Here is a 21,844-nt window from a genome sequence, read left to right as displayed (position 1 = left end):
GATGAGCTCTTAAACAGGGTCATGAACATGATTGTATTTCTGCTGGCGCTACTGAAAGAAGTCATAACTTCTTTGCCACAGCTTTTCCAGTGTGAACGTGACAAAGAAAGCACTTGCCACTCTGATTAAAAATGAGATCCTGCAGAATGGGGAAGGCATCACCCTTCTGATGAAAGTCTTCTTCAGCATGTCAGGAATGCTATCAGAGTTCTCAAAACCATTCCCGAGGTATATAATGATCACATATATGCATGACAGCACTGACCACTTAATCCCCCTTCTGTCACAGGCAAGTTGGAGAATAAAAATTACACTGACACCCAAGGGTATTTTTTAATAGAATACGAAATAAAATAATAAATTTGCTGATGATTTTGGCTTTGCCTCGTGGTACTGCATTATACACCAAATATTCCTGGCCTCTCATTCATTACTATTTAATTGCAACAGAATACCTCTCTTTCAGACTTAATTAACCTCTGAAAGGAGTTTGTGACCTTGGGACCCTTCTGCACACTTGCAACGTGCTGTCAGAATATTGCTCTGCCAGGAAGCATTTCCTTTAATGCTAAGATTTAATGAAACGCACAAAATTTTATGGGAACCACGTGAAATATGAGAACTCTGCATGTGGTCACTTAATGAACAAGAGCTAGAGCATACAAATTAAAATCACAAATCAATACTAGATTAACGTTAAAAGATGCCACAAGAGTCTCCCCAGAGGACGGGCTCATTACAGTAAACATGATCATGGATGCTCTTCCCTATTCCTTTCACTGTGGGGCAGAGAAGAGGGAATAAGGAAACAAGGAGGGATATACCCATGTAATTCCTATTTGTTTAAGCCAACAAAAGCTTAAGTGCCCAACAAGTCCAAGGACAGTGTAGCACAGTTCCAGCTCCTGTCTTTGTCAGAAATTGCTGTTTAATTTGAAATGCTGGGACTCTAAAAGGAAATCAGAGAGCAGTAACCTTTTCACAAGATGAGAGGCAGATCCACAGTCCATGCAGCCACTTTCATTGCTATGCTGCAAAGCTTCGAACGACAGATCAATGTTGGCCCTTTGGTGCTAATCAGAGCGGATGCCTGCAGAGTGGGCACGGGTTCAGTAACTCACTTGCTAGCAATGTTAACTCTTCAAATAGATTCTTCATCATCTTGATAGTTCCCTCTGAGAGCTAACACCCCCATCAATTCATGCATGCTCCTCACTCAATTCCCTCCTGTACAAAACTGCCCCAAAGTTCGCCTTATGCACAGCTTTCTGTTTTCCTAAAATTAAAAGCATCAGAAAGAAGAGATACTGGCGCTCACGTCTGTCACTTTCTTAATTAAAAGTATTTATTGTCAAACCTCACAGATGATGTATTAACAACAACAAGAACAAAAGGCACTGAATTATTTAATGACTCGTTTTTCAGTTGTATTTTTGGGACAGTCTTTCACCACTCAAAATACCTTAAAGCACACAATTCTAATCTGATCTGTCATTGGCATTTAACACAACTTCTGCAACTTATAAAATTAGAAAACAGCAATCCTCCCACAGATACTGCCAGAACTTCCAGAGGCAAATAATATTTTTTATCTTTACTTCTATAGAGACTTCCTTTATTTCATGTGACAGAATAACAGTTGCTCCACTGGAGTTATTAGCTTAGTTTATACCAGAGACATTTATCATTTTCAGCTTCATTATTGTGAAGGAAGTTTCCTCGCCCTGGGTTTCCTGAAGCAGAGTCACATGCCTGAATTCCAGAAATGCTTCTTAAGTAATTAATTTGAAAGGTATAGCAGTATAGAGCAACTCGAGTCAGGTGCCCTGGAGAGGGACCCCAAACAAATAAATCCCTCAGTAATTATATCCTTACAATCTAAATTTCTCACCCCTCGCACGCCAATTTGGGTCAATTGTAAAATCAGGGTCTGGGGTCTCCCTGTTCTTCATTGGATCCTTTCATTTTTGTCAAGCGGGCTGTTCCTTATCTCTGTGGGTGGTTGGTTGTGTTTCACTGACAAGCCTGGAGATCAATCCAGGTGCTGTCCTGTCAGATGCTATTTGTACCTGCTGGAATGTTGAAAGAGTCCTTGGTCTCCTTGGCAAGAGCAAAAACATCACTAAGTTCTCACATTCTGCTATGTCTTGTCTCTAGATCTGCGGTTCCTTTTCTTATCCCTAGGGATAGGGATCGGGATCATCAGTGTCTCCCTTGTTTTCTGCCTTGAACCAACTCTGGGGGCCTTCCTTTGCTTAACTTGGTAAAAAGTTTGACATAGCTAGGTGTTAGTTCATAGTTTGCGGCCTAAGACTACAGCAAATTTAGTTAAATATGCTAAGCAAGTTCTATATAGGCAGTTTCTAAGCAAGTTTTATAAGAAACAGTATACCAACTTGCCCTATTGTGCCTATGCAAGCCTCTTGATTGTACAAGCACAATAGTTCAATAAGCTAAGGCCTGGACACAGGCTAAGATTGTCTCATCTATATTTCCTGACAATTATCAAAAACACTTTCACTCTCTTCCCGTCCTTTCCCTTGTACCCTGAATTTCTTCCTCCCTTTCAATTTTTGCTTTTTCGAGATTGTACCAGGGCCAACTGTCCCCTAACCTGTTTAGCTCTTCTAAACACCAAAGCAAAATCCGGTGACAAAGAAATGGAGATATTAAAAGTTCTGTTACATCAGTGCATAAAGACCATATGATTGCCAGCCCTCGCAGAGTAACTCCACTTTTGCACAGAGGAGATGACAACCACAGGCACCACTCTCAATGCTTTGGCCCACAGCTGGATGACCAGCACTCCGAACAATGCCATTGAATTTATAACACACAGCAACTGCAGGAAAAAAAAAAATAATAATAAAAAAGATCACCATACTACCCATTCACATGCTTAAAAAAAAAAAAAAAGCCAACCTAAAAATCGTACTACTCTTATACTAAATATTATGAGCTACACCTGAACACCAGTCTCTCTTTTATATTGAGGAAGACGACAGAGGACACACAAAGGCACAGCCTTTTATCCACTGCCAATGCTACCCACCGTGTCATTATTTTGTACATCAGCCACTCTAAAAATATTCCTTTTCTAACCCACTGATCCTTATCAGTCATCTTCACTGTCATCCTATTAGCTTACTCCACATTTAGTCACTCTTCTTTAACCATAATGCTTATAATGAATAAGTGAAAGGGAACAGCTATATGATTATTTACTGCTTCTACTCTTTTTTACATGCCAGACACCTTTTACACAGCAATAAAAATACTTAAAGACGCACTGAAGGAAATATAGAGCAAATTGCATGCACATGCACACGATCCCAAACATCTTATCTACACATTCCCATTAGCCACATGATGTGGATACTTTGAATGAGCCACTCAGCTCAATTTCAAAAGAAAGAAGAAACATATTGCAGCTGGAGTTTCTTAACAACCAGGGAAAGCCAGGGAGTTTGAGAGTCAAGCAGCATGTGTAGGTGGGGTATCCCTCAAGAGTTATTAGTCCAAGAACTGTTTATTGCTATAGAATGAATTTCATTCCTGGTGTTACCACTTCCAAAGACTATTTTAAATATTTTGATCACTGTGGGGGCACCACAAAGTAATTCCAAGTACAATACGCAGTAGCAATTTCCAACTATTGCCAACGCTGGCTTCAAATATGAAATCAGAGTAATAGATGCTCAAACAATATTTACACAGCTAAAAGGGTTCTTTTTTGCTTGGTTGGTTGGTTTTTGTGTGTGTTTTGTTTGTTTGTTTTTGTTTTTTTAAGCAGCAGGGATAAAAATGGATTATGTCCCTGCCTCTGGAGGACCTGGTTACTGACAAAGTAGCAGTAAGAATCTCGCTCTTGCTGCATCCATTTCACAGGCTGTTGTAAAGGTACCAGGTTGCTGAAAACATTAGATCCAGCTGTGGTAGTTTCCCTGCTTGTAATCACCATGGAGAAGTGATGCATCATGTAAAGCACTAATTACACTGCAAGAATTACGGGCAATGTATGGAGAGGGTGTAATTGCTTACACACATAGAGCTTAATCCCTTCCCAATTAAGTCAACAGAAGATCCTGAATCTGTAGAAAAAGGTGATCTGAGTCCCTACTTGACAAGCACCAGCCTTATCTATTTCTGTGTTGTGATATTAAAGGAAAAAAAGTAACACTAAAAAAACCAACCAAACAAAACCCGAAAAAAAGAGCAACCAACTAACCAAAAACACACAAAAACCCCCCAAAAAACAAAAAAACACACACAAAACCCAACAAGCAAACAACTCCCCCCATAAACCATGCCACCAAAAACCTGTATTAAAAGCTCTGCCAAAGTAGCATGGAATCTTAGTTTCCCCTCACTCATCAAATGTATTTCAAAATCCTAAACAAAACTAAAACCTAATTTCTAGCAGGATCTCCATGTAGTGTGCCCACAGAGACAGTCTCTGCTCAGTTTTCCTTTGTTTTTTCTCACTCTAGAATAAAAAATAAATTTCAACTATGGTGAGCTGTATTCATTCTCAAGTATTATTTGCTTGACCTTTTTTTCGTTTTGCAGTCAATTCAGTTCAATACTCATTGCCACTCGGAGGAATAAAGCAGAACACCCATCCAAACCCAGTAAAAGCTGTGAGCTTTTTACCTGAATGCAGCTCTTTCTTAATCCATTTCATTACTTTCTTTATACACTCCGTGCGTATGTACCTATTTGAGCTAAAAAGAATTACTGCAAGACAGAGGTATGTTTATTCTGAATGTGTTCACGATCCGACTGTCTCATACCAGACAGATATTTTGGTGGCATTCTGAAACTGTCATCTAGCCCTTCATCCACTGCTCTCTTCCCTCATCTCTCTAAAGTTCACTTTTCTAGGCCTATCTTTGCAGTGCTAATCTGTTCTTGAGGTGCTTGTATGCACACAAGTGCTTACAAAAAGCTAAGTGAGATGGAAAATAATTGCCAGTAAAGGCACTGTCTACATCATACAGAACAAGCTCACTCTGGTATCAGAAACCATCCTACTGCCCTAGTGAACACTCTTAGTTGGGCTAATGGGCCAGAGCTGAATGATGCGCTGATATTAATCCAAAGTTCTGCAGAGACACCAAAACCAGTTTGCAGATAGACTCTAGACTTACTTGTACAGAACATTCCACACAGGCAGAGAAGCATCATAAGACAACCCCAGTGGACCTTCATGCATCTCCATCTATTTTAAGGCACTCTGTAACTTTGGATTCAATCTACCTTGTCATTTTCACCTTCTGCCACACAATCGGACATCATTCTGCTTAATTACTTGGGACAGGTAGGCAAGATATTTCTGTACAGCTTATGCTTCTAGGAGTAGCAATAAATGTAATAAATAAATGTAAGAGTAGTTACATGTATTCAGTCCTAAAATTACATTCAGCCCTTTGAAGGCAACTGCGAGGCTGATGCGGCCGCAGTGAAAATGAGTTTGACACCCCTGGTTTATGCCATTTTGAACTGCTTTTTTACTATCTTTTAACATCACTGTCCCCTGTATTTTCTCTTGTTACCCAAACAGATCTTTCTTCCCTTGCTCAAAACTCAGAATTCTTTACATTTCTCTGTAACTGACATTCACTATGGTTTCCAGGTATGCTGCCCCAAACTTTTAAAAAATAAAGTCTGCATGCAAGAGAGAGACAGCAAATTACCTCTTTTAAAATACAACTAAATAAATGCATTAGAAGACTTTTTCTCCCCTATTTTGCAAAAATAGAACCCAGACTGCCACCTAAATAAGTTAGGTAATATGCTGCTTGCAGAGGAGTGTGCACACCCAGGAGTATGATTTTATATAACTATGAGCTGCAGGAGAAGCTTTGAGTTTTTCTGAATACAGATGTATCCAAGAATGCTTTGGAGGTACCACTGTACATGTTATCCACATGCTTGAGCAAATGACTTCTGGTAGCAGAACAAATCTGCCTCTATGATGTCTCAGGCCTCTAACTTTTTGCCGAAGATTAATCCTTGTGATTTCAATTGTGGGATTCGTTGAGCTGCCTGGCAACCTTACCTAGTCCAATTGACTGATGTTCAACCCTTCGTGTGGATGGCTTTGCAACTGGTTCTGCAGTCTTTGCTCCATGGCTTGTCCTCATCAGAAGACAAAGAGCGCTCATCAACTGCCTTTAAGTAGTTAATTTATTGATTATCCTCATTTATCAACTGTAATAAGTAGCCTTGATCATAGTTTGAGAACACAGTTCCTTGTCCTTGATAGCATTTTCTGTGAAAACAACTGTGGCACAAAACACGTTAAAATGAAAACCTGAAGGAGTCCATGTGTAAAATAGAAACACTCTTGGAATACAACAAGGTTTAAAAACAAATCTTAGCAGAAGACTTAGGAAAAAATAGTTTAAAGATAAATAGTTTTATATTTTAAAGTTTTACTTCTCCTTATATTCTATAATGCATAAAGTCCCCCATTCGCAAGCTACTGGCTTCACTAACACTAACTTTAAACAGATTTGGCATATACAATCCTCTGTTCTCAAAAGGTGCCTATTTGAATGCAAATTGTTAAAAGTAAAAACTTCTGCTTTTCACACATTTTTAAAAAGAGAGCAGAGCCTACTGAAGAAAGAGAATAGGACAGAAAACTGAGAAATAAACATCCAGAATATGTTTACGCTCCAACAATCACTAATAAGTTTACTGAAAGAGCATTTTAGAGACAGCAAAAACTAATCTGAATAATTTATCTGCGAGTGTTATGTGTGTTCAGTCCCATTATGTAATATTCTGTAAGCTGAAGTCACCTGGAAGGTACTGTATCTGCTCTCTCCAAAAATTTTCTAGACTATGAAGAAAAATAGCTGAAAAAGTGAACAGGTGCTACAGCACTAGTAATCCTTCCCCAGATCTCTGAATGGCAGCAGTGTAGATCAGTCAACTTCAAGGTAATTTATTAACATTCATTTTAAGGCATTGACAGCACATGTATTTCTGTGCTCCCGCACTGAAAAGCAATCTTGGCTTTCTTCTCAGTCTTAACAGAGCTTCTTTCAAATCTAAGACTGCTCTTGCTGTGTTCAAAATAAAGTTCATATTTTAAATGACAAGCACTATTGCAGCAAAGACCCAGCCTGGTTTGAGGTTTGCAAGAACTTTCTAGTTTTGCTTTGTTTCAAACACAGGAAAACTCCCAGCTCCCCATCCAACCCCAAACACTTGTAAAAAGTATTGCTCCATAAAAGCAAGCATCGCCTGCCTAATCATTTCTATTGATATTCAGAGATCCAAAAGAAACACAGGCATACATTTCACCTTAACGCTACACATGGAGGCAGCTTTCCTCAGATCCTGAGAATTACTCCTTAGACACAACGAACCGAAACACTATAAAGTGCAGAGTGCTCTTAGACCAGCTCAGGACGCTCTTCTGAGCTGCTTTTTCCAGCGGTGACTCAATGCGCAGATATTTTATCACTATGAGGTCCTAACTTCTAGCATCCAGGTGGCCATAAATGTTTTTTACCATATCATAAAGCCAGAAATCACCCATATGGCAATGACATTACTTACAGTACACTAAGGGGCACAGACACAGCTATTTGAAGAAGAAGCTGAAGCAATACAAATGTTCTGATTGAGAGACCTGGGATTAACTGAAAGTGTCCTGACATTCTCCTTTCTTCAGCCACTTTTTTTCCCGTTTTGTTTTGTTTTCCAGAATTACTGTTCTGGACAAATCATGACCCTTTATTTTCCTGGTTGGTAATTATAACTTGGCTTACGGTGTTCTTACTGGAACTACACAGTTTTAAGGGCAGAGCACCTCACTGAAAGCCAGTGTCAAACTGTCCATTTGTTTTGTATTTGCCCATCACTTCATCTCCCCAGACTTTTGTCCTGGTCCTTGCCATCTACTCCTACACAAGATTAGGATCATTCCAGAAAAGCACAGTTTCACACTTAGGTCTGTTGATGTCACTAAAATAACAGAGTCCTAATGCCAAAATGTGCAGGTACCTGGAGTCCTAATAGAGACCAAGTCTGCCACCACCAATGGTAGGACAAGGGGCAATGTGTACAAACTGGAACACAGGAGGTTCCACTTACATTTGAGAAGAAACTTATTCACAGTGAGGGTGCCAGAGCACTGGAACAGGCTGCCCAGGGAGGTTGTGGAGTCTCCTTCTCTGAAGACATTCAAAACCTGTCAGGACACCTTCCTGTGTAACCTCATCTGGGTGTTCCTGCGCCGGTGGGGGGATTGGACTAGATGATCTTTTGAGGTCCCTTCCAATCCTTAACATTCTGTGATTTGGTAACACACTGGATGACATTGAGCAAACTGAAAACAAAAAAAAGGTCTTGATTCCCAGTTCTCCATTAAAATAGAGACAATACTCTCACTGTCACTCTAGGTGAAACCTCCTACATATGCCTCTGCCACTTGTGAATCATATCCAGAAATTCTACCTAAGAGTGTTTTTCTTTTTTACTCTTCTCCTGTAAAGAAAGCATCGTCCTGTACTAAGGCAGTAACTTACTTTCAGTGTCTCCTGAAATAAAAGAAACAAGGCATGCATGCATCCCTGTACGCACATGTATATCATGGATAAAAAGCTAGCCATTTCGTAACTTCTGTAAGAGTCTGATGAGACTCAGCAATCTTTTAATAGAGGTCTAACTTGCAGGAGTCAAAACGGGTAACACTGTCACTTCCCATCATTATTAGTTATAAATATTACTATTATTCTATGATTTCCATCTTGACTAGGAAAAGCAACAGAAGCCTGATATTCCTAGTGATGTTATTGCCCTTCAGGAAACATCTCACAATACAGGAAGCTAATCTTGGTTTAAATTGAGGACCAAATCTATGCATATCTCTTTATATTCATCTCTAGATATCTCAGCTCTTCATTGTTTCTGAAACAAACTTTGAATTGTATTTACAATGCATACCTACTAGAATAAAAATGTATTTGAAAATGTAATCAAGTGAAAGTAATTAAACTGAAGATATAAATGAAAAAAAAAACAAAACCCATATGATCTTAATGTAAGATGATCTTAAAGCAAGCTAGGATTTAAAATGGATCTCAAGTCAGGTATTTCTTAAAGGAGAATACTATAGATAAGGATGGGGTTTCTGAACTATACCACAGAATTTATTAGGATAAACTCAAGATCCTGATTATGATCTTTAAACACTGCTATAGTTTTTAGGTCAGGTAAAAATGACTGATGTAAAAGATTCCCTTAAGCCGTCTGAAAAAATAAAGCACTACCTCAAGCTTTCAACTTTCTTGGCTTTCAGATGGCAATCCCTCAATTCAAAGAATGCTTCACCACACCACCAGCAACAAGAAAGCCATTATAAATAGCTTTGACCTCACAGTTTCAGAGGTAATTTCTTAAAAAAACATTACTGAAACATATCCTTATACCAACATTAACAAATCAAAAACCTCACATGTAGAACTCTCTCTCATCCTCCCGAAAACATACAATGAACAGATTTTAAAGACAAGAACACCATTGTACTCTCCTAGGATAACACAGTACTCTAAAAATCTCATTCTGATGCTTTCTGCATCAGTGCTTTAAGTCTTGCCTGGATACAAGATAGCTTAAAAACAATATCCAGTTTAATCTGAAGAGTTCAAGCAAAAAATTCCTCTCAGCCCTACATTAAGCTACATCAATGGCTAATTACCTTTATAAGTACCCTGTTTCTAATCCAATACAAAATACAGTGAAGGATATATGAATTCTTCACCCTAAAATCCTTTTAGGGACACACTTTTCCATGAGCAGAAGGTTATTCAAGAAACAAGACAAAAGATGTCATTTTACATATGGGTATTTCTAGCTATTGTCCTGCTGTTTCTTTTTCTATGATCTTGACAATGGAAGACAGTGGTTTCTAGGATTAGCTAAATTCAATGTAAGATATAAATACCTAATTGAACAAGTCAACGAAAGGAAGACAAGATGGCTGGTGAATTGGCACTATTAACCCTCACTAATTGCCAAAATGCACACATGAAGCCATCAAAATATACAGACAATTCCACTATGAGTTATCTTTCTACCTTTCATGCAAGGAAAAAATGTGACTACTTTTCCTCATGGAAGTTATACTAGCTTAGTCTTCCTATTGAAGTTAAGCCTACTGTTTTCTTTTCAAACTTTTGAGGCAAAATAAAGCCCTAGAGAATGCATGGGGAAAACTAAGTTACAGATCTCCGTGCAGTTGCAGAGCTACAATCTTGTTGGGATCACGGAAACATAGATGGAGTGTTGCAATGAGGGGATGTAGGCTCTTTGGGAAGGACCGGATGGGAAGACGAGGAAGAGGAGTTGCCCTTTATGTGAGAGAGCAGCTGGAGTGCATGGAGCTCTGCCTGGGGACGGATGAAGTTGGGCAAGCTAAAGCCCAAATGCAACTGAGTCTGGCCAGGGATGTCAAAGACAACAAGGCTTCTATAAGTACATAGGTGACAAAAGGAAGACTAGGAAAAATATGGGACTATTGCTTAATGAGACAGGGGACCTGGTTACACAGAACATGGAAAAGGCTGAGGTACTGAACGCCTTCTTTGCCTCAGTCTTTACTAGCAAGACCAGCCTTCAGGAATCCCAGGCATCAGAGACCAGGGGAAAGACTGGATCAAGAAATATTCCTTGGTGGAAGAGGATCAGGTCAGGGAATACATAAGCAAAATGGACATACATAAGTCCCCACGCCCATATGAGATGAACATGAGTGCTGAAGGAGCTGGCTGAGGTCATTACAAGGCCACTCTTGATAATCTTTGATCAATCATAGTGACTGGCAGAAGTGCCCAAAGACTGGAGGAAAGCAAATGTCAGTCTTGTCTTTAAGAAGGAGGACTCTAAGAACTATAGGCTGCTCAGACTCACCTCAATCCCTGGGAAGGTGATGGATTGGCTAATTCTGGAAACCATTTGCAGGCATGTGAAGGACAAGAAACTCTTCAGGCGCAGTCAGCATTGAAAGTTTACCATATGTCTAAATCTATTAATTGATACTTACAAGTACAAAACTCCGTAAACATAAGTTGTAAAAGCTGTACAATTAGGAATTCTATTTTCCAATTCAGTTTTTCAACATGAAGTGGGGGACATAGAAGAGTTTTCTAAATCCAAGTTAAAGAAATAACATCACCTTGTACAACCAATACCCTTGATTCATTCTGACTAAATGATTTATTTAAATCCTTACAGGGGGGAGAAGGTGGGAAGGATGTCACCAAAAGATAAAGTTTATGTAGCAATCTGTATTCCTGAATATAAGTTGCTTCCAAAAAGATTTTTTGAGGTCCATGCTTGAAATTTAGCACCTACATCAACTGGAAATGTTTACAAAATTTGTTCCTAATGTTCAAACATACGTGTAGAGCTTCTTGGAGCTGCCTCCCTGTATGCCCAGTCTGGAGAAGAATTCTATAGCAGCAATTGCATTTTCATGCATATATCTAAGCTCACCTCATGTATGTTTTATATGTAGAAAATATTACATCAAAATAAACTACCATTTTTCAGTTTCACTGCTACTCTTATACTCTATGCAGTTCACAGAAAGAAATTGGATATGTAGCTGAAGTGCTGTTCTTAGTGATTGTAGCAGCCCACCTCATGCCATACAGTAAGTCTGAAATACTAAACAGAACCCCGGAAAGCCAATATTTTTTATGATAGGATTATCCTTCCTCTTATAGAGCACACTGCTCCACTCTTTGACCTGAAGCTCTTGATGTTGCAAAACCAGAGTACACGATGGATTTGACATCTCTCTGGAAAATAGCATCTGAGACACAAGTTCTAATGATTGTTTTTACAAGTGCCAATACGATGATAGTTTCCAATGCATCTTCACCTTCATATACCCCAAAGCCAGTGACACACAGGTTAATCGATGCCTCAAGATTTAATCTGAAAGTGTTGAGAAAGAAGTTGCTGTAGTGTGATACAGAAAAGCAACAACTTAACTCTGAAGTGGATAGCAGTGCTTCGTAGTGACTAAGGAAATACACAACAGGATAGGCAAGGCAGACAGAATAAGGCAAAGCAAAAACCCCATAAAGATCAGTAACTCACCTTTAACTCTGATTAGCTGAGAACTGATGTTAACAAAGGAAAAACAGTGTAAGGAAAACAACCTTTCTTGGGTGTAGAACCAGAGAGGGAAAAGCAAGAGAACACAGGAGTCCATTCCTTTTTCCCTCCTGCCTCTCCTGTGTCCCCAACACCGACAGCTCCCAAGGATGGGCCCCTCTGTGGAAAAGTTATCTTGCCCCTTTGGTTACTCTTACTGCCCCTTTGCTCTAGGAGGTAATTTGTTTTAACTCATTTTTTGAAAAAAAAACGGGATTATTTCTCCTCATCAGTAGTTACAGAAATGAAGTTTTCCTTGGGTTGGTTGGTTTATTTCCTTTTAAACAAGAATAATTGCACTTCAGATTTATTGAACTAGGTTTTAGAGAAGCTTCTGGGAAAACCCACCAAACACGTCCTAAAAATGACACCACAAACACAGATGAAGATATATAACATCTTACATATGTTAATCTCATGCCACACAGTCAGGTTGCTAAGTCAACCTGCATCACTGCTATAGAGAGGAACGTGAGAGCTTCCTTTGCTTGTTGGGAATAGGTGAACCACTCAAGCACAGATTTTTCTCCACCAGTCAAGACACTGGTGGAGAAAACAGCAAACTGATGTAGGCTGGAAAATGGGGGTCCCTGAATCCACTCTTGCTGCTTTTCATTTGACAGCGCAGGCCAGCTTAACATGAGAGCAAGTTAAACAATTGTTCAGCACTGGGAAGTCTCCTGCAGAGCATCTTTCCTAGCTTCCGCCACAGCACTTTAAGATAGCCATGAACTAACTGAAGAGAGGCCAATAAGAAAAGATGACCAATAAAGAAAGACCAAACAAGCTGGGTACATTTTAGCCTAAAGCAGAAGAAGCTGAATGAAGGGGTGGCAGCATGAGAGGAGCACACACTTGAAGATTTTTAAGAACCAGCCAACTGGGTATGCACCAGGAATGGAAAAGATAGGTTTGTCTTCACCTTAAAGCAAAGGGAAAGAAGGATGGATCACTTCGAGCCTTATATTTTTTCTAGAATTTGGAAATGGACTCTTCAAAATAGCAACAACTACTTCACTTAGTTCTAAAGAAAGACAACACTGTAATTGTTCTATATTGCAAGCTTTTCCCCAGAATGTTATAATTTATTCCAATTCTAAAAGATTCTTCACAAACTTCAGTGTCACTGAGTATCAAGCCCAAAATATCAATCAAGTTCTTTATTCTTTATTTGTATCTCTTGGATATAATAATCTCTCTAGAATTGAAGGGCTATAGGTTTTAGGTTTTGATGCAACACAATTAGATATCAGGACTTTGAATAAAACAGAGTTTTAAACAGAAGGTTAAAACAGCATTAAAAAATTGATTAGCATGTCAGTAGACTGACTAGACAGCTCTTTAATAGCACTGGACAGGGAATATAAGGGAAAATACTTCAGAGAAGTAAATGAATATTCCTTCCAGCAGAATGATTTCTTTAAAGACAAAAAAATCAAAATTATGCAGGTCTTTTTTTTGTTTCAAAAGAATCACTTTGAAGGTAAAATATATCTACCCAAAGCAATTAAGATGAGAAGAAGACAGACAGGGAAAAAGAATACACCAAGGGCCAAGTATGTAAGACTGAAAGAACTATTCTGCCAAGGTATAATCATCCATTTTCCCCTGAATTATATTTATTTAATACAAACATAAAGATGCACAGAAGAGATGAACAGGTTACAGAAGAAGATAAAATGAAAGCTATTAAATGTTGTTCTTTGGAAAGCATCACCATTATCAAAGAGAAGTGTTTGCTGCAAGTCAAGTACATTTCTGTTTGAATTCAAGATTAAGTTGTGTATGGCTCTCTAAGCAACTTCTAGGAGAAGAGAAACGGAAAATTACAGAAGGAATACTCCAGCAACAGTCAGTAGTGCTTGGAAGACTCTAGTCTCAGTTTTAGCAGTTGCAGATCTCAGCCATCAAACCTCTCACAGCTAACAAAGAAGAAATTTTAAGTTAACTTTTACTTTAAGACTACAGTCTTCCTCTCCAACTCTAGTTTTTTTCTGAAGGACAGGAGGAAACCACACTTTCCGCAGCCTCTGTCATGGCATCTCTTGCTGTGAGATGAAACACAAAATATATGTCAGCTTTTGCTGTATGAACAAAATTGTCAGAAGTTTGTAAGTTCTACCGAACATCTGTCTCATTCCTTTGCCCTGAGAGTCAGCTTGATTAATTTATTTGCATTTATTAAACTATTTATTTATGAATTCTTGCTCAAAACAACTGCAAATCCTAAAGACAAGCAAAAAGGACCCTTAGTAACTTCAGCATTCCATGGTTCCACTAAAAAAAATGAGAAAGCACTTGAATTCAGTATTTTGCATCACAACTCCAGCTCAACACTTCTGGGGCAGAAACCTGGGATATTTTACAATTTTAATGCCATTATAGAAAACAAGAACACATTCTTCTTTCGGTCATATTTTCTCACCTAGCATATCTGTTTATAGATCACCTCTGTACTAGCCTTTCATCACATTTGATGCCCTGATGCTAATTCAGAAAGAATTCAAAAGTAGACTTCTTATTTTATTACCCATCTCGCTTCACAAAGTAAACAGATTTCCTCTAAGGCCTCACAAGATTAATGAAGAGGACATACTTTGTTTCAGCTCCTGGCGAGAGGCACCAGATGTTCCTCTAGTCAACCCTTTTTAGGGGCACAGCAAGCTCTTTCAGAGGCTCCATCAAAGGCCTAGCTCTGATAGATGCATAAAATAAGACAGACTGAAAGAGCTTTCAAGAGGAAAAAAGACCAGTGGGCTTAAGGAAAAAAGGTATTTCAGGCTACTCGTGTGTTTTTAAAAATTGTAGCTGGGAATAAAAATTAAAGATAACACGGAGAAAATATTTATGTTAATACTACCTGCTGCAGCTTGTTAAAGCACCATGCACAGAACAGGCAGCTACTTCACTAACTAAACAGACTCTGTTCCTCAATATTTCACTTTCGCTGAGAAGAGATTACTTCAACGACTTCAACTATATTGTTAACATACCTGTCCTGGCTTCCTTCTGTGATGTGATAGAGACGATTGGCACCACCATCAGCACAAGCTCTCAGTGCAGCTGCAAGTAAAGAAAAAGATCATCAGTATATTGGTATTATAAACAAAAAAACACAACCAGTTATTCCATTAATGACATTTCTGTGTAAACTCATTTGTTCATTGCAGTGTAGGGAATAAACTTAGAGACCTCATATGGCTTTTAGCTTCCTGTACTTGACTACTTCCCCTGCTTCTCTAAATAGACATTTGAACCTGTTTTATCAAACTAGTGCCAATCTTCATCTGACTGTGCCCCTGTACTTTCCAAATGGCTTATTTCTATCTATCCTAACCTAATGCCCAGTCAGCTTACGGAGGATAAGTACTCAAAACCTGAAAAGGGCCCATCCTCCATGTATGGGCAGGTACTTGTCTGAACAAATGAGAACTTGAACTTTAAACCTAACAACCTTCTGTGCTGGTTTGACTGAAAATGGGTTAATTTTCTTCATGCAGTTAGAAACCTTTCTTTTTCATAGCTAGCACACTCATTATTTGGACTTAGTTTGAGAACAAGCAGATAACACCTCAGCACAGAACTAATGTTTTACATTGCTCTGGTCTGAGAGCCAAGGATACTCTGATCTCTGCCCAGGGCTGTGAGGCATCGAGGAAGGGGGGTAAGAGATGGGATAGAGCTTGACTGATATCCAGATTGATCAATGAGAGTATTCCATTCCATTAGCATCATGCTAATTATGTAAGAAGTCAGGGCCTTCTTGTTGGCTCTTCTGCTTTTTCCCACTCTTGCTTGCTCTGGGGTGCAGCTGGGGGAGTTTTGGTGAGGACATTTAGCCCAACCTTTTGCCATTTTGCAGAAGACTCTGGACTTTTCTGTGTTTTTCCTCTCTTTTCTCCCTCTGGTATCAGCTTTGGGATCACGTGCTGCTTGCTGGGACTGGCTGTTCAGTTGTGGACAGAGCTTGTGAGGAATTGCCCTGAGTATCTTTTATTTCTATTTTATACATATATGTTTACTAGCAGTGTATTAGTATTTTGTTATTTTATTAAACTGTGTTTATCTCAATCCAAGTTTCTCCCTTCCCTTTTGATTTTCTCACCTATTGGGGGGGTAGGGTGGGGGTGAGTGAGCGGCTATCGTGGTTGTATTTCTAGCTCAGGTTAAACCACGACATCTTCTCACCCAAGCAAAGAGTTCACAATGGTGGCTCTATAATGACCTGCATAAAAACTGGGGTGAAAAAAATAGTTAGGTATGGCAATACTTGTTTTCTCCTTTTTTCCCCTCTTATGACACAAAAATGATAAGTCTACTACAGTTCCTACACTGCTCCACAGACTGTTTGAATCATCTGATATAAAGCAAATGGGTTAGGTCTCAGCTATAAATCTTGAACTATCTTAGTATAAAAGGAGCAAAGCTACAATAATTTTCAGTGCTTCCACATAACTTGGGGACTGTAAAGGACACGTGCCACTAATTCCAATTGATTTAAACAAGCACGGACATGCTGTTCTCTTGTGATACCTTTGTTTATATAGACTTAAGTCAGGAAAGAGAGAAAAGTCTAATACTATTATTACAAAATCAGAAATAGATTGGTGTATTATATTCATAGGCATCCCTATTAATCATCATTTAACCAACACACAGTTCTTTAATGAGATTTTTTAAAAGATGATAAGCTATTCAAGATTGAAAATGACCATCTTGTCTTAGCAGTCTATCAGTTTTGCTCTGAGATGCCCAAGTCAGATAACCGCAGTACACAAGATAAAAGAAGCTGTTGCTTCTACACTAGAGCAGAACGTTCCTTCCAGGTCTGCAGGCGAAGAGAGACCGACTGGTAGACCTGAGAGGGCTGAAAGCCAGAGGACTGAGGGGGAGGAGGGAAAAGGGAAAAAAGAGGAGAGACAAAGAAAAGGAACAGCCTACCCATATTTTGGAAAAAAAAAAGGTATACACAATGGGATCAGGCACTTCATGCTGCTGAGAATCCACTCTTCAGCTAAAACCACTTTGCTTTGCTGTTCATTTCTCAACCAGAACCACCTATCCTTAGTGATACAAACCTACATTTTCCCTTTTGGCTCTCATTAGGTGGGCAATTCACCCATTCCCCTAGCTTATCCATCAACCTAGCCAGCCTGTACAGAGACAACAAATTTCATCTCTGTATCTGCTCTCATCTTTAAGCCATTCTTTCTTATTTGTTTGCTGAACACCCACAACAGGGAATATTCTGTACAAATATATCCACCACAAAGCACCATGCAACCTTGGTTGAGGCTTTTTGGAAAAAACAGAAGAAAGCAAGGCAGCACAAAAATTACCAGTTCATCACAGGTAGCTTTGGGTACAGCAGCTTTTTTTCCAGCAGGCTACAAGAATGGGTAGGGCAGGAAAACTGGCATGGAGCTCCTCAGTATTTCTTCTAGCACTGCTCCTGCTCCAGTGACCTCTCTTTTCTCTTGTCCATAGTATTACAGTACCTTCTATGGTAAGCACCACCTTTCTCAGCCTTCTTGCACAAACCACACTCTGCTCTGTCTCCTTACCTGACTTCACCCTCACCTTCCAGACACCATCCAAACTAATATTAACAAGCCAAGGTCAAGCAGATTCGATCCTGACAAATTGTATTAGCTACGATAATTTCTAAATTATGGTAACTGGCCAGCCACTTACACTTGAGGTTACAGCTGAAACTAGATTTAATGTAATTACTTTCATCTGGGCATATTAACTTCTCGCAGGGAGTTCACCTCTCACAGAACTTAGTAATGGTCTATTGCAAGAAGAGTGTGTAATACCTGTCCTTAAAGTAGCTATTCAGGCTATCAGTTTATTTAGTAGATATAAGGCACCTAAGGAAAGCCTCAGATCTAAGCAACTACAGAATCCTTTCTCTCTACAAAAGGAATTCATCAGTTCATACACTCTTTATAACCAAAACTGTAAGAATGCTGCAGAAAAAAACATTTTCTAACTTTGATTACAGACCCTGTCTAAAGGGTGCTTCTCAGGCTGAAGACAGCTGCAGCTTTTTCTTTCGGAGAACAGTGATTTTTATATCTATTCTCTCACATTTCAGACAAATAAGTAGCTTATGACTTCTGGGGAAAAAAAAAGAAGGGATAAGACACAGAAAAAGAAAGATGAAAGAGTCTATCATCTGTCTCAACTACTTTAAAACAGCCAGAGCCTTAACTACTGTAAATTATCTCAATGGACTTAATACAAGTGAAGCCTGGCCTAACATCTGTTAATGTGATTTTATCACTTTAAAAGCACATGACCAAAAAAAAAAAAAAAAACCAAAAAAACCCAAACCAAAACAAAACAAAGTATTACAAAACAAATCACTTTTCAGTCTAGTACATGTAAAACTACTGAGATTCTCCCAAAGACAGGAAGGTGCCCGAGTAACAGGTCTATGACACCTGCAGGCTGTTCACATGGATACGAGGCTACTATTTGCTACCTCAAATCAAAATAGTTTCCTTACGTAACTGCAATTTAAAGCTGTCCCCCACATATACAGTCTTAACAATTAAAAAAAATTAGACTTGGGTAGCATTGTAAAGTTAGTTAGAGAAACTATTTATGAGCTACTGTTCCTTTACCAGCAAGTTAATAACGTACACCAGAATGAACCAAAGCCCCAGGAGCTTTAAGTAGCTACCAGGTAATTAACTGATTGGCTGGAGGCCAGTATATAATATTATTTCTATAGCTATGACCCAAGCCTTACTTGATAAAAAGTAATTATATATATTAGCTGGAAGAACATGTATCATTATTATCTGGAAGTGTTTAAGGAGATAGTCAGCAATTCTAAGCTTACAAATCAGATAAAAAATTCTCTATGAAAAGATAATAGGAACTTATTTTATACAGTGCCTTTTATATTAGAGGCAAAATTGCTTTACAAACAACAATTTGGCCAAGGTGAGGCACAGCAAATGTGTAGGCAAATCTAGCAGTCTCTAGGTACTTCACAACAGCTCACACAATACCTCATTAATTATTTCAGCAGAAACTGAAGGACCTGAACAAGATCAGTGCTTTGTTTTGCTTGGCATTGAGGAAACACAGAGACCTTCTTCCAATAAGTTTACATTTTAAATAGATTAAAACCAACCAAACAAACCCCAAACAAAAACAAACAAACAAACCAACCAACAAAAAGGTGAAAAATGACATGGAGATATTAAGTGATAATGGTCACACCTGGGCCAAAGACAAGTTTTCTTCCAGGACAACCAAATGGATGGTGGGGCTTGTAGAGGGAAGAGTAATTGAACTGGTCAGCCAGAACACAGGTGGTTCTGCACACACCTTCTGACTCAAATGTTACTACCCCATTATTGGAGACCCCTCAAATTGGCCAGGTACACTGCACATGGAAATACTGTCTAGCTTATGTATATCAGAAAGAAATAAGTCAGTAAAGACCTTATCTAAAGTCTTTTAGTTAATCCTGCCTCTGTGAACTGAGCAATTGGGAGCAATAGCTTTTTCAACCAGCACAAGTGGAAGCAGAGAAGACCCCTGGCCACCCTGCTCAGCTGGAGAGCCTCAAGGTGCCGTTTTGTGCTTTTGTTTTCAGCAGAGATGACACTAAGAGCACAAGGGCTCAATCACATGGCAGCATTATCACAGTGTGCAAATCTGCACTCCTTGGCACTACCACAAATCACAACCTTTCCAACCTCCATATTCTGTGTTAAGCTCCACTTCTCAGAAATAGCTCCGTCTGTCAAATTACCACATTCTCTATCTGTCATATTCCTTTCTGATGTAACTCCAGTGTCATTCAATGAAACAGAGAATGGAGACATAACCGAAAAAACAACTGTTTCATTGTGCTGCTTTGTGGGAGAGTACAGAAGAAGGGACTCAATGCCACTGACAACAACCGCTACTCAAATTACGGGGTACAGCAAATGTTCAATCCAATAGTGTTTGAAATTATGGTAAGGGTAAATACCTTTCAGTTCCACCTATGCTGAGGAAGAGTTATGTCAAGAGCATATTATGAGCCCATATCTCTGGAAGAGTTTCTCATAGGCAACATGAATGAAGAAACCGAAGTCTTTCTAAGTGAGATCCTTCATTTTAAATGGTGTATTATCTGCTAGGAAACAGTGAAATATTTCCCTTTACTGACTGAAGCTGAGAGGGCACTGTTAGGGCTACTAGCGAATACGCTGCTGCAAAAATTACTCTAATGCAACAAAAAAAATTAGAAACTATTTAAATACTTATATTTGCTCTTTTGGTAAAGGCAACTTCCCATGACTGTGAGACAACATATGAACAGGATATCAAACACAAAAAGGAAGGTCGTGTCTCTGAGTTAACTAGTCCTGAAGGTTTTTGCAGAAAAGATGCAAGTATTTTATCACACCTTTAAGCCCTGCAAATTCAGGCTGGGGAAAAGACTGTACAGAACAGATGTAACTCTTGCAGACTGAGTAAGATGAGGGTATAAAAAGGGAATACATTTATATACAGTACTGACACCTGGGGAAGAAAAGGATAACTTTATTATTCCTATTATTATTCTCATTCTATTGTTTCTTGCAATTAGCATTTTCTTTTTTTTTTTCCTTTTTCAAACTGATCTTGAAATTAATCCATGTTTTTGACTAAATTCAAATTTATGACATCTCCCCTAAAACTGCCTTAGTATATTCCCTCTGTTCCTTTTCTAAATTTTACACAACTTCTTCTAGGTATGCAATCTGTTTCCCTCATTCATTTATTGATTCAGTAACCTGGTAACCATAATTAACCTGCCAGGATAATCTACACATAAGAGAATCCTGTTTAATTAATGACTTGGAGTGCTGGTAGTAATGCATAAGTGATAATATATGGTAGATAGGCAGAGAATTGCTTCGTTTGCTTGATACGTTTGGCTAACATATTTTTGTCTCAGCATTAATAAAAAATGCCAGTTACTAGCAACAAAATACATAATCTGTATTTATGTGCTTTCTCTTTTTCTCCTTTGTCCTGCAGAAACTGCAAAAACATGTTTAACAAATCCATGGCTTCGTGTGTCTGCAGATTGCTATCTAGGGGATATATCTGCATCTCAAACAATTCCATCCCACCCATGTGTTTCTACCTGCATTACCAGGACTATGCAACTGCTATAATATACCAAATATAGTGCACTGCAGATCTCTCTCCTGGTCCATCTGCAGCTGTGTTTAACAAATCTGTCAGTCTGTAATAGTCCTTTGCTTAACTGTTGGACACTGGTCTTGCTAAGAAGCTTTTTAACTATTTTAAACAGGTCTACCCTTAATTTATATGAAACTGAAAAGGCTTAGCTCTTATCACTGGTATTTTACATTTGCATCAGTGCATAGGGCTTTAAACAAGCATGATGGAGAATGTCACCTGTTCTCAGGATATTCTGTGATTCTAAATGAAATTCAAGAGATAGACAAGTGCTTTCTAAATGGTTTTTATAGGTGTGTATTCATGCTGCCGCAATCAGCAGCAGCAAAGAGCCATTAGCCTTTGGTAGGTACTCAGCACTTTCTGGGATTGAAACCATTCTTAGGAATTTCACCCAAAATTCATCTTTTTTTGCTCTTTTTTTTTCTGCCCATGGTGATTTGCAATTGTGCATGCA

The 21,844-nt window shown here is 38.8% G+C and overlaps 1 protein-coding gene across 1 annotated transcript in view; it reads right to left on the bottom strand.

Moving 5' to 3' along the window:
* The window catches only part of TPK1 (thiamin pyrophosphokinase 1), a gene marked incomplete at both ends in the record, with an annotated part of 307,976 nt that overhangs the window by 177,040 nt on the left and 109,092 nt on the right, over positions 1 to 21,844 (bottom strand). Inside the window, one exon of the mRNA XM_080338654.1 lies at positions 15,177 to 15,246. Within this exon, the coding sequence (XP_080194780.1) occupies positions 15,177 to 15,246 (70 nt within the window). The remainder of the gene's footprint in view (positions 1 to 15,176; positions 15,247 to 21,844) is intronic.

The sequence above is a fragment of the Nesoenas mayeri genome (genome assembly GCF_963082525.1).
Source record: "Nesoenas mayeri genome assembly, chromosome: 2".
Taxonomy (NCBI): domain Eukaryota; kingdom Metazoa; phylum Chordata; class Aves; order Columbiformes; family Columbidae; genus Nesoenas; species Nesoenas mayeri.
Note: the sequence above shows the minus strand (reverse complement) of the source record. Positions and strands in the feature narration are given on the sequence as shown.